General features: G+C 41.5%; 2 protein-coding genes across 3 annotated transcripts; one reads left to right on the top strand and one right to left on the bottom strand.

Annotated features, from left to right (window-relative positions):
• The first annotated feature begins 615 nt into the window (after positions 1-615).
• LOC116250512 (eukaryotic translation initiation factor 4B1) lies at positions 616-6982 on the top strand. Its single transcript, XM_031624180.2, has 3 exons — positions 616-2270; positions 5867-6292; positions 6617-6982. The coding sequence occupies exons 1-3, from the start codon at positions 1159-1161 to the stop codon at positions 6639-6641; spliced, it is 1563 nt and encodes a 520-aa protein (XP_031480040.1). The 5' UTR covers positions 616-1158; the 3' UTR covers positions 6642-6982.
• A 1741-nt stretch (positions 6983-8723) lies between these two features.
• Positions 8724-10566, bottom strand: LOC116250526 (high-affinity nitrate transporter 3.2). Of its 2 annotated transcripts, XM_031624211.2 has the most exons (3): positions 10407-10566; positions 9901-10134; positions 8724-9353 (listed from the first exon to the last, which is right to left on the bottom strand). In XM_031624211.2, the coding sequence occupies exons 2-3, from the start codon at positions 10037-10039 to the stop codon at positions 8878-8880; spliced, it is 615 nt and encodes a 204-aa protein (XP_031480071.1). In that variant the 5' UTR covers positions 10040-10134; positions 10407-10566; the 3' UTR covers positions 8724-8877. The 2 variants fall into 2 exon arrangements, with proteins under 2 accessions (XP_031480071.1, XP_031480070.1); XM_031624210.2 differs by lacking the exon at positions 10407-10566 and having other exon boundaries at positions 9901-10394.
• Between the last annotated feature and the right edge of the window lie 1410 nt (positions 10567-11976).

Below are 11976 nucleotides of genomic sequence, written 5' to 3'. Positions count from 1 at the left end.
AGTACAAAAAGTTAGACATTTTTTGAGGAGGTCGGTGTAACTATTTACAGAGCGTTGATGTTTTGTTTTATTAAAAAAGGTCATTGAATATATGAGTTGAAGTGCAATAACGGTGGTATGTTGAGATACCGAAAGCAAACTGGTTAGGTGAAAGCTTCGACCTAAAACTGAAGCTTTTCCACGTAAAAAGATTACCACTGATAGCATTCCGATTTAAATTAGTATAGTGTATTTACCGGATGGAATTTTTTACCTGGTTCAAATCCAAATCTAATTGCTCAGATTCTCAGTATGAAATTTGAACTCTGTTAATAGTTAAATCCGAGTTTGGTGTAACACTTTCTTACTGAGCACGATGGGAATCTAAATTCAATTGCTTGTTTAAAAAAAAAAAAAAAATCCAACTCGGTTTCCTTAGTTGGAATCCGACTTGTCGAATTGGATAACAAGTGGATCTAAGTCCGAATCGGATTGCTTGAGACTCAAGGATCAACAGAAATTTCTCACTCCTGGAAAGGGTCAAGAAAAAGGAAAGCATTTCCCAGGGATTTTTCTCTCGCTGATATTTTCCGGTGCCTGAAAAGAGCATCCGGCGTCAGTATTTCCCGCTAGATGACCGAAAGCAGAATTAAATGTGAAGGGAACGCTGGAACCCATGTCAAGATCAAGGTGATCGTCGCTTAGTAAGACACTAGGTGATCAAGCTCCTGCGGAATCATGGTGTCGAGCTGAGACTTTTCGGCTTGTTTTGTGTGTGTTTTGAGTGTCACTTGAAAAGGATGTCATCGTTCCTCTGAACAAAAGCGCCAGCACCGAACCCCCGGGACCATGAGCCGGTATAAAAGGCGGACGGCTTTCTTGTTTTCCGTTCTGCTCACGGGAAAAAGAAGGTCGAAGAAAGAGGAAGAAGGCAAAAACCTGGGATTGTTGCTCGTGCTTCCTTACTTCGCTTCCTGAAAATTTCCTTCTTCGCAGAAGAGAGCTTCTGTGGAGAAACCGTCGCATGTGTATTGAGCTCGGGCTCCGATAGGGAGCCAAAGCTCGGCTGTCTTCCTACAACGCGATTCGTTGGATCTCAAACGGCGGAAAACCGAGAACAGAAACCCTAACTCCTGCATACCTCCGTAGCCGGTGCTGTTTTCGCCTGTCTCGGACGGCATGTCGAAGGCATGGGGCGGGATCGGCGCGTGGGCCGCCGACGTCGAGCGCGAGGAGCGCGAGGAGCGCGAGAATGAACTGGCCGCTAGCTCGCAGCTCGCGGCCGAGCAGCAGAGCTTCCCCAGCCTCAAGGAGGCTAACGAGAAGCCGAAGAAGAAGAAGAAGCAGGTCATGACCCTCGGGGAATTCCATACCGGAGGCGTTTCTTCTGCCGGAGGCTTGCGGGAGACGGAGTCGAGAGGATTGACGCCTGAGGAGATGATGCGTCTTCCCACTGGGCCGAAGGACAGATCTGGGGATGAGGAGTATGGCCGCCTTGGTGGACTTGGGGGCGGATTCCGGTCCTACGGTGGCGGGAGGATGGGGGGAGGCGGTGGCGGCTGGCGCGAGAGGGGCGATGAGACGGAGGGCTCGTGGGGCCCTGGTGGTGGCGGAGGTGGGGGTGGAGGGCGGTCTTATGGGGGTTTCTCTGAGGAAAGGAGGGCCCCTCCTCCTAGAGCTTCTGATTTTGATCAACCTTCGCGCGCTGATGAGGTCGACAATTGGTCTGCAGTGAAAAAAACAATGGGTCCCCCGCCGGATTCCGGTCGTGGCTATGATCGGTATGGCTCCCTTGGTACCGGGAGCATTTCTAAGGCTGATGATGTCGACAACTGGAACGCGGGCAAGAAGGCTTTTCCGGTGAGATCAGGGGGCTCATTTGGGTCAGGTTTCAGGAATGCGCCACCAGACACTGAGAGGCGGAGGATTGTTTTGGAACCCCCTAGCGGAGAGTCTGTGGTGATTGAGCCTGCAAGGTCTCGGCCAAACCCGTTTGCGTCCGCCCGGCCACGTGAGGAAGTCCTGGCAGAGAAGGGTCTGGATTGGAGGAAGATGGATACGGAGATTGAGAGCCGTAAGAGCAGCAGACCGACGAGCGAGCACTCCAGCCGGCCTTCCAGCGCTCACTCTAGCAGGCCAGAAAGCCCAGCAGCTCAGCCAGAGGTGGTGTCCAAATCAAAACCGAAGATCAACCCGTTTGGTGATGCCAAACCGCGAGAAGTGCTGTTAGAAGAAAAGGGAAAGGATTGGCGAAAGATGGATTTCGAACTAGAGCATCGGGCTGTAGACAGGTTTCTTGTACCTTCATCACTTTCCTGGTCCCCATTAAAGTTCTCATTTTATTTTGATTTCCTTGCTGTCAGTATGTTGCTGACAGCATTAAGAGATATTTGTATGTTGGGCTTTTGGTTACGTAGTGAAGCGCAAAACTTTTAGATTTTTGAACTTGCTCCCATAAGGTTGATATGCTAAACTTCCTAAGAAATTTGCGTTCTGCGTCTTTGCATAACGATTATAATAGGTGAGGCTAATATGCCAACTTCCTAAAAGGTTGACTTATGTGTTGGTTATTAATGCACAGAAAAGCTAGTTTTTCTTTCTTACTCTGCTGAGGCTGATGTGCCAAATTTTCTTAGAGAGTAGCTATAGTGTTCATTGGTCTTCTGTTTTGATTATTTTAATTTCTCACAGTTGGTTTGCATTGGTGCTGTTTAACTTGCCTTGAATGCTTGTTAAAAGGGAATGTTTCTATTTGTAGTGCTTCTCTTTGTTTTGAAGTCTTTTGTCTCATGATTTGAGAATTAGTTTTTGGCCTGGAACATTACTCTTATCCTCTTGGTGATGTTACTGTTTTAGATTCCTTTGATTTGTTGGACAGTAGATATTTTATAGGTGTCCTTTTGCATATTTATTCTTTGTTTGGACTATGAAGTTTGGAACATTGGCATTATCTCCTATTGTCTAAGGGACAGCTGAACCATCTTGTTTGGTGTATAATACTAGCTAAAACTTGCTTTTACATAGTAACCTTTAATAATAATGCTGCAAACTCGGGTATAGCAAATCTGCAGCAGATGAGTGGCAATTTCACATATTGGCTATGAATATAGAATAGCTATTATGTCATAGTGCCTACATCAAATTACTTTTGCTCCATTGGGTTGCCATTATCAGTATATCAGGCTATCAGCCTATGGTGTTGAACCAGACACTAGTCGGTCCATGTAGTTGCCTAGTCAGACAAGTCACTGGATTAGCAACTAGTCACTGTCATTTGGCATTCAAGTCAACTGGGACTAGTTCTGTTGGCTAGTTGCCTGATTAGGGATACCGGTCAACTTATAGTCATTAACCAACAATGGGTTTTTTATATCTGCTGTAAGAAACAATTTTTGTCTGCTGTTGTTGCCTTTTGAGAACTATGTATTTTGTGGTTTTCTTTTTTAATACATTATTTATTTGTATATACGTAGACACAGATATACCCACACACAGAGAGACAGAGAACAACAGAAACAGAATCTTTAAACCATATTTACTATCTGCAAATGATATGTTGTAGATATCAAATGTGAAAGGTGCACAGGATCTTCTAATGACAAAGAGTATATATATGACTGACAAGTATATGTGAAAGCACATGATGTTTTATTGAGCTGACACTGGCATGTGGTCGTGTTTGCCGCTTGGTTGTTTTACTGCACCCACCAACAGTGCATCTCAGTCATAATAGTCACCATGAAGCATTCTCTCTTTTGGGAAAGAGAGAAGCTAACGTTGTCTGCAGCAGTGCAAGTTGTCAACTTATGGTATAACAGTTGAATTGGTGTCTTGAATGGAAATTAGTTGTATAGTTGGCCCACCACTTGGTTGTTTTGTTTATGTATCTGCACCCATGAAACTGTCTCTCAGCTAGATAAGTCTTTGATGAACTTTTTTGCTGTAGAGAATCGAAAGAGGGAATGATGTACATTTAATTTTATGCACCTGCCATGGCTTTTTTCCTTGCTGCATGTTTTATTTTACCATAAATAAGAAGCAGAGCCTCTTTTACGTGAAAGGGGTTATTTGTATATTTAAGATGGAATAAGTGTCGACGGACAGACTCCATCATGTTATTTAGCAGCCTTAGAGAATGCGTAAACTGTGGCTGCATTCTATTTGCTTATGTTAGAGGAAGCTTTATATTCATACTGTACCATTCTGGTAAGTCTCAAACTTTTCTTGGATTCATTTAGTACACTGATAACTTATTTGGAAAATGCTATTGCTATGTGTGCTACATAGAGAGAAGGCAATTTTTTTTTTTGCTTCTGTGGATTTGACAAGGATGACGCTCCAGCGTTCTGTGCATGCATAGCTTGTTTTGACTTGAACCTTTACCAATTTATTTTTTGTATTAATTTCTTTTGAATTGCTGAATGTCCTTCGTGAAATAAGTGATGGGGGTGGACTGTGGAGCCATATGATTTGCTGCTTCTGAGTTAAAATTTAATAAGAACGACCAGACATTTTACACTATTCATCTCAATCCTCCAGTTAGAGCAAGCTGTAGAGGTTAGTTCGTATCATGGATACTGGTGTCATGATTGGTTTTTCATAGGTATAAATTGGGAAGTTTCATTTCTTTTGAAATTTTCAGGAATTCAAAAAATAAAATCAATACATAACTAATAGAGAAAATTTGTGAATTTGAGCTTTCACTACTTTTCTTACAAAAAGGATGATTAAAATTCCAAATTGTTAATAATATGTTAATAGAAATCTCACGAACAAAAATTCTAAAAAGTAAAATAAACAATTCTTTTCTTTTGACATTTTTACATAATATCATGCTTTCTCTCCATTTTGTTTTTCCGAAAAAGTGCCGATGTTGGTGAGGGTAGTTTGTATTTGAAAGATTGCTTAACTAACTTCCAGTACATTCTTTCCTTTCCAATCTAGAATTTGAACAAATATTTTGGTGATTCATTTGCTTTTTTTTACCAGGTTATTGAATCTTGGTACTATATTATTAGGCTTGATTTCTGGTGCTAAATTATGGTCAAAGATGAGAGTGACATATGCAGCGAGGAGTGTTGTCTTTCCTAGATCTTAGACCATGGCACCATGAATTCATTTCTTATGCACACCATAGAGGGAAAAGTGAGGATTCCCTCGATTTGGGATAACTTGAAACACTTATACTGTGCTTTTCCTGTTGAATTTTACTTGAAATTTATGCTGTTAATTTTTCATTGTATTTAAATTTTACACAATCTTCCTTATTTCTCTATCCATGAAGGCTTGACATCGTCTTTGTGATCTCTTTGTTGCAGTGGCTTAGTTTATACTGACAAAACTAAAGTTCTTGGTATAAGAAACGAATATGTACGATTTTATTTGACATGAATACAGGACCATTACGTCATATGAATATGAGTTATAATAATCTATAAGTTGTGTTCCCAGCAACTGTGTGTTAGACCTGCTTGTACAATTTCATGAACGATAATACTTTCTGTATGTTATTATTCTAAAAACATATGAACTGTGAGCTTATGCTTGGTCATCCTCCAGCTTCATGTACTACAGAAAAGTGATATTATATTGCTTGTGTAGTTCTGCATTGGCCATACATAGAATAAGGTGAAGATGTTCTCAATGTCAGGCTTTGCATCTCCTACAAGCATTCAAAAGCAATCCTTTTGTGTGACAGCTGTTATTGGCATATTCATAACAAAGTAATTCTTTTGAGATTACTCTAGATGGTACAGAACTTTCTCTTTAGGAAACCCGATGATTACTCTAGATTGGTGGGTTGATCTTTGTCCACTCATTGAAGAACTAGTTCATTAATGTAATAGAGATTTTCCCTTTTTTCCTTTTTTCTGTTGAACATTCACAGACCAGAAACAATTGAGGAAAAATTATTGAAGGGTGAGATAAATCAGCTGAAAGAAAAACTATCAAAAGAGCCCGAAGTAAAGCTCAATGGGGAATCTGATCAAGACTCCAGCGAACAACCAGTTCTCCAAGATCTGGTCAAGAAGAAAGAAAAGGAGCTAGAGCTGTTGATACAGGAGTTAGATGATAAGATACGTTTTGGTCAGCGAGGTGGTGACAGGCCTGGTTCTGGGGCCAGTAGAACTAGTGTCGTGCACATAGACAGACCACCTTCTCAGTCTGGTCTCTCAGAGGATTCGAGAAGTGTGGAATATTCGGACAGGCCACGTTCTCGTGGAGGAGCACCAGATGTGTGGAGTAAAGCTGATGATAGGAGAGGATTCCTGGGTAGAGAACGGGGCTTCCTTGGCAGCAGGGATGCAGACAGGTATGTATTCCTTAGATTCACAATAAGCTTCTTGTTTTACAAAGTTTTAGGTGGTGCATTTACAAGTTGCTCCTCAAATCAGAGACCAGTATTTTACTTTGTACTGCAAATTGCAAGGCAGAGTGTGAACCTCATATGCACGATTTCATTGCAAGTTATGTGAGCATGGTTGGAAGAATAAGGCTAGGGAATTGAATAAACTGCATCTATCTGATAAACTAGGAGTTGTATGCTTCATACGCACGCTTAATGAGGGAAACGAAACCCTTTGTCACGATTTATGTCAGAGAAAGCTAATTTCTTCACTGTTCCCACTCTTCACAGGTTCAGGTCGAAGGAAAGATGGTGATGCAGTACACGTGTGAACCCCTCTGTAGGCCTTCCTCTTTTGCAACAAGGCATAATAACCTGTTTTGATTTTTGTTTTTGTTTTCTTTCTTTTTTGTGTTTTCAGTGAGAAGTGGCAAGAGATCTTGGCCGCGGATAGACATACCCTCTTTTCATAATTTATTTTTCTACCTTGATGCTGGTGTAAAATTACATTTTTCCATGTCAAGGCAAGGAACCATGTGGGTTCTTGACTCTGATTCTTCATTTGTTCCTTTTTTGTTGTCTACTTCTGCGGAACTGCCATGTACAAACAGTCTTTTTAGTGTTGTTGGTGCCTATTGAAAACACACTTCTTTTTCACTTCTGATGCGTCGTTGGTGTACCTTCTTGATGCTTTGATCGGGTTCTCTACAGTCTAGTGTACTTCGCATTGATAGTTGTGCTGTCATCTGAAACCAAAATTGCTTATGTGCTAACAAATACTTCGATGCACCCAACGTATGTTAACTGCCTCCAAAAGGGGGCTGGTGGAAGTTCGGTTGTAAGTTTGATTCCTGCAGTCTTCTGAACTGCAAACCATGAATGTGTAACTTTTTAGTTGGCAGGTGTGTTCCTTCTCACCCAAATTTTAAAGCAGCCCTGGACCTGAGAGCACGGTGAAAGGAAGAGGGGTTTTGGCCTAACTCGGGTTTGCTATGTACGTTGAATTGGTTGTTAATAATAGGAGTTTGTCGTTAATAGTGGGCATCTGCTTTTGTTATCCAAAGCTGAAATTCTTTTTGTTTCCTGTGTATACAAACTATGGATATTTTATTTTTTGGTTTTTCCATGGGCACTAATGAATCTTTCTTGTCATGGGTGTCACGAAATATGCTGTAAAGTGATTCACTGGAATGTTCGTCACTCGCTTATTACTTCTGTTTCTCTCTGATTATGACTAGTACTTGGCATTTTTCTACTTTTCTGGCAAAAATTATCGCACAGATTTGGACAACGTCGGTTTCAATGTAGATGAGATCCATGTCAAGTAGTAAACTTATGCCGTCTTAATGGTTACCGGTAAGGAGAAATAAAATGTCTCGACAGGTTAGATTTACAAGTCCGGGAAGTTAAAGTTTTAAAGTATTATCATAGAAGTATACTTTTCACGTCTTATTTTATGATAAAAATAATCTATACTTGAATATTTGTATTCGTCTACAAAGTTAAATTTGTAAGGAAATACAATTTCGACATTTTTTAAGAGAACGAAGGTAAAGGCGGAATAAAAATAGGATGCCCAACAAACAATTCATAACACGCACGCACGCACGCCACAAGTGATGTACCTCCTAGCATTTTAAATTTTTTCATAAATTTAGTTCTGTTTATAGATATATAATTTAAGGACATGCGAAATTAACACTGTTAGTTTCAAAGCAAATTTAAAATTTGCTTTATACATTCGAAATTCATATCTATAATATTAAATCGGCAAGGGAAAGCAGCCTCGACATTTTTGCACGCAATTCGTGATGCGCCTTCTAGCATTTATTGTTTTCCTCAAATCTAATTATGTTAGACAGTTTCTTAAAGTCCTCATTAGGGACAACAATACAATCGGGTGTTTCATGAATGTGTCCTGAATTTAATATTTGAACAAATGTTTTTGTGAATGCAAATCAAATTTGAGGCAAATTTATAAAACATTCACGTGTTCATTCCTAGTGTCAAGCAGCCTCTTAGAGGATAAGCGTTGTTCTATAAACAAGGATCAAGAATTACATGGTCGTTAAAAGATGGGGATAGAAACATTGTCTCTTCCAAGACTGCGAGAAGACTAAGGACACCAAGAAGAATCCCATGGCAGTTGAGATAAATAGTTCTCTAATACAGGGAGCTGTGATGGTGCATATATAGAGCCCGTAGAGAAGTTTTTTTCATGCTGATGATACTATGCTAGAGAATCTTATGGTAGGAAAACGAGCACTTGCTTAAGCCTATTCATAAAGAACAGGTGAAAGCGATAGCTAAACATTCAAACTTCATTGCTGTCGCTAAAGCATAATTAACTGTTGCATTATAAACTGTTGCTAAAAGCACCATAAAATCCAATCCAAACTGTCCACCAAAAAAACAAAGATTACTATTAGCATTTGTATCACAGCAAGATGTCCATTCTCCATTTTTATTCAAGTTTTCACCACAGGAAGAAACAAAAACTACAGCAACCACCGAATTTGTCAATTTCAGAGAGAGTGATAAGACAGAAACGCTTAAGCTTTTTTGGCCATCCTCTTCTCCACTAGAAAGAAGCCGAAAAGGGAGAGGACGGAGAGGGCGGAGAAGCAACCGGCGGCGACGTCCACCCACAGCTGCCTCCCGCTGATCCCTTGGATCCGGAAGAGGTTGGTCTTCTTGCTGGCGTCGGTGGTCTGGCCGAAGCCCACCTGGCGGCCGCTCGAGTCGAGAGCGTAGGCCCTCACGAAGTAGGTGGCGGTGGGCGTGTCCCTCCCCACCACCCACTCCACCGACGACGGGGTTGCCGCCGTGAAAGGGACGGAGGCAATGTCCAACTGGCACGTCTTGTCTTTGTGGAGGTCGTTGTTCGTCTTCCTCCAGCCTCTGTTCTCCTGGCTCAACGGCGCGTAGCACAGCTTCACGTTGATCGTCTTGTAGCTATCGGCATCGCCGGAGAACGTCTGGTTCAGTGCCCACGTCACCTCGATCTTGTCCTCCCCTGCCTTCAAAACTGGAGACAAGAAAAGAAGAAGAGTGTTATTGATCAGTTTGAATTTGAAGATTCCATTGGAAGAAAAATGAAAAGCGGATCCTGTTTGGCTTCCAAAGAGAGATCATGAAGTTGGAAAAACGAAGGATCGTTTTAACCCCCACCCAAAAAAAGGCTTCTCTTCAACTGTTTCTGGATGTTGACTATCGGAAGTCTTTTCCTGGTTAAACCTCTTCGTTGCCGTCCGTCTCGGCGATTCCAGGATTGACAATTTCTGCATATTGTGGTTTGTGATGATCAACCAGGAAGTTTGAATTAATCCTGAAGACCATCTTGATTCATATAAAAAATGAAGAAATTTTTAGTTTTGAACTTTTCGCCACCAAAGAAACAAGGTGGAAGAAAGTAGCAAGAAACAGAACATAGACTCTTTGTCTTTGTCTCTGTGTGGAAACATGGTCATCTTCTTCCATCTGCCACAGGAAGGGTTACGGCTCACGTATATCCATGGCGCAGACAGTACGGGAAGGGGAACAAGAATCAACGAAGCGGAAGAGCAGAATATTACCATCTCCGGCTTTAGGGGATGCCTGAATCTCCAGAGAACGACGAAGGGAAGAGAAGAGAACACCCCCATCAACAGGAGCGAGGACCAACGCAGTAACAAGGGCAACCACCAAATAATGAAAAGAGCTTGAGGACGTCATTTCTGCTCTTTCTCCTGAGATAGACAGAGCTGGGTATGGCTTCTTTGCTGCAAAGAAAGCCAAGGGTTGGTGGTGCTTAAATCCTCCGAGTCTCTCTGCACAAAAAGTCAGAAAAAACATGCACCATTCATGGAGCTCTTCAAGAAAGGGAAGAGATCCTAACAACCCTTCGCCTCCTCACACTTTGGCAGTTCGTCGTTGCCAAAATTGCAGACTGCAGATGTCTGGTCCTTTGGTGCCACGAGAAGCCAGTAATTGGGAAGAGAAAGCCCCCATTGACTTGGGATTTAAGGGAACTTGCTCTAAGAAAAAATTGCAGGAAAGCCTGTTTGACTATGAAAAGGAAACGCCAAAACTGGATTATTACCTTTTTCTTTTCCGGTTTGGCTCTTTTAAAATACAGATCATGTTACTGTGAACTGCTTAGATTCCACATAGACATATGAGTTCTGTTCCTCTTCTAGAGCGCTTTTTAGTTCTTAGAGTGCTTTTGTTGCTGAACATTTTTTTCCTTTAACTGCAAAAAGTTGGTTTTGGCTGAAAGGGTGAAAGAGATTTGTGATATCATAGGTTACTGCAGTGTTTTAATAGAGAATAGAACAAGTGATGGAATCATGGAACAAATCTTGGCCACCTGTAACAGATATCGTCATTCGTTGCCCTTAAGAACATTAAAAAACTATGAGATATTTAAGACTGACCTTTTCCTTTTTACTTTCTTTCCCGTTCTTATACAAAAGAATGCATCATTTTTTACGCATTTCTTGATGGACACCTTCGAGAATATTTTCTTCTTAAGATAGCCTTCCTGAGATTTCGATGCCCTTTTCTGACATGAACTTGAAACAAGAAACGATTCCTCCGAATCATGAGGTAGCGCCTAGGAATTGAACCAAGTAACTCGGTGCTTGCTCGGTTCAGCTTCTGCTTTTAACTCAATCCTGTAACCAGGGGCGGAGGCAGATGTGGGTTAATTGTGGACAATTGCCCACACATACCAACTTGTTTCATATTGATGTTTTAGAATAATTTTTCTTATTTACGTATTGGTGCCTTTAAAATTTTAAAAATTTATCCTTAATGCCTCTTAGCCAGAATTTTCTGGCTCTGTCCTTCCCAGTAACGTAACCAGATTTACACAGCAACCAGATTTACATGAGCTAACCCACTTAGGCAGGAGAATGGAGCACGAAAGCCACAAGCTTATCTCGGTTCAACTCAGTTTTGATCAACAGCCAAACGGCCTCATGTGTAGCCTCTCAGGTTATATCAAGCTCTGTTAAATCCCGAGAGTTGGATTTTTGCACTTCCTTAGTTGATTCATTAGCTACACAGCCTCAACAAGATATTTGGTTTGAGAGTTCAATCTGAGATCCTACAATGTTGAAAGCTGAACGAAACTCGTCGTATGGTGGCTCGAGCGTTAGCTGTGTTCTACCTCTGGTAGAGTCGTTACCTCGCCGAACGGAGCCAATTTGGTGGCTGATGCCAGCCAAGTTTGAACCATAAGAAAACCGAGCCTGGATGCGCCTTGTTCAGTGTGCTGCATTGCTTGGCCGGTTTCACAGTACCAACTCGACAGACAATTGCGAGGAGAGTTTATTTTTGGAGCAATGAGAATAGCCATTCAAAGCCGATTCCACTGTCCTTCATGTTAGTTCAAGGGCCGGAGACTAAACTTACCATTGGGAAATAAATAAGAATTCTGGGACCCGGACTTTCAATGTCAACTAAACAATTATTTAGTTTTGAGTCACTTCTGCAAGGGGCTTGTAGTTGTCCCCGTATTGGTCCTGCTTTTTATTGGTTTGAAGAGGGGGGAAAATGAAAATAAAAGCCATTGACTTCTTGAGACTAGTGGTTCTGTATTCTGTACTTCCGAAAGAGAAACTGAAGCCTTGTCCAACATTCCTACAATCTTTTTTGGATGTACCCAA

This window comes from Nymphaea colorata, chromosome 3, assembly GCF_008831285.2.
Source record: "Nymphaea colorata isolate Beijing-Zhang1983 chromosome 3, ASM883128v2, whole genome shotgun sequence".
Classification (NCBI taxonomy): domain Eukaryota; kingdom Viridiplantae; phylum Streptophyta; class Magnoliopsida; order Nymphaeales; family Nymphaeaceae; genus Nymphaea; species Nymphaea colorata.
The sequence above is the reverse complement of the archived record's forward strand: the minus strand, read 5'-3'. Positions and strand labels throughout refer to the sequence as shown.

Bases quoted from the DNA above. Each gene is read 5' to 3' on its own strand.
- LOC116250526 (XM_031624210.2), bottom strand. From the start codon at position 10,159: ATGTTTTTTCTGACTTTTTGTGCAGAGAGACTCGGAGGATTTAAGCAC. The intron at 9,354-9,900 runs GTAATATTCTGC...TCTTGTCTCCAG, and splicing joins ATCCCCTAAAGCCGGAGATG to TTTTGAAGGCAGGGGAGGAC.
- LOC116250512 (XM_031624180.2), top strand. From the start codon at position 1,159: ATGTCGAAGGCATGGGGCGGGATCGGCGCGTGGGCCGCCGACGTCGAG. The intron at 2,271-5,866 runs GTTTCTTGTACC...GAACATTCACAG, and splicing joins GAGCATCGGGCTGTAGACAG to ACCAGAAACAATTGAGGAAA. The intron at 6,293-6,616 runs GTATGTATTCCT...CACTCTTCACAG, and splicing joins GGCAGCAGGGATGCAGACAG to GTTCAGGTCGAAGGAAAGAT.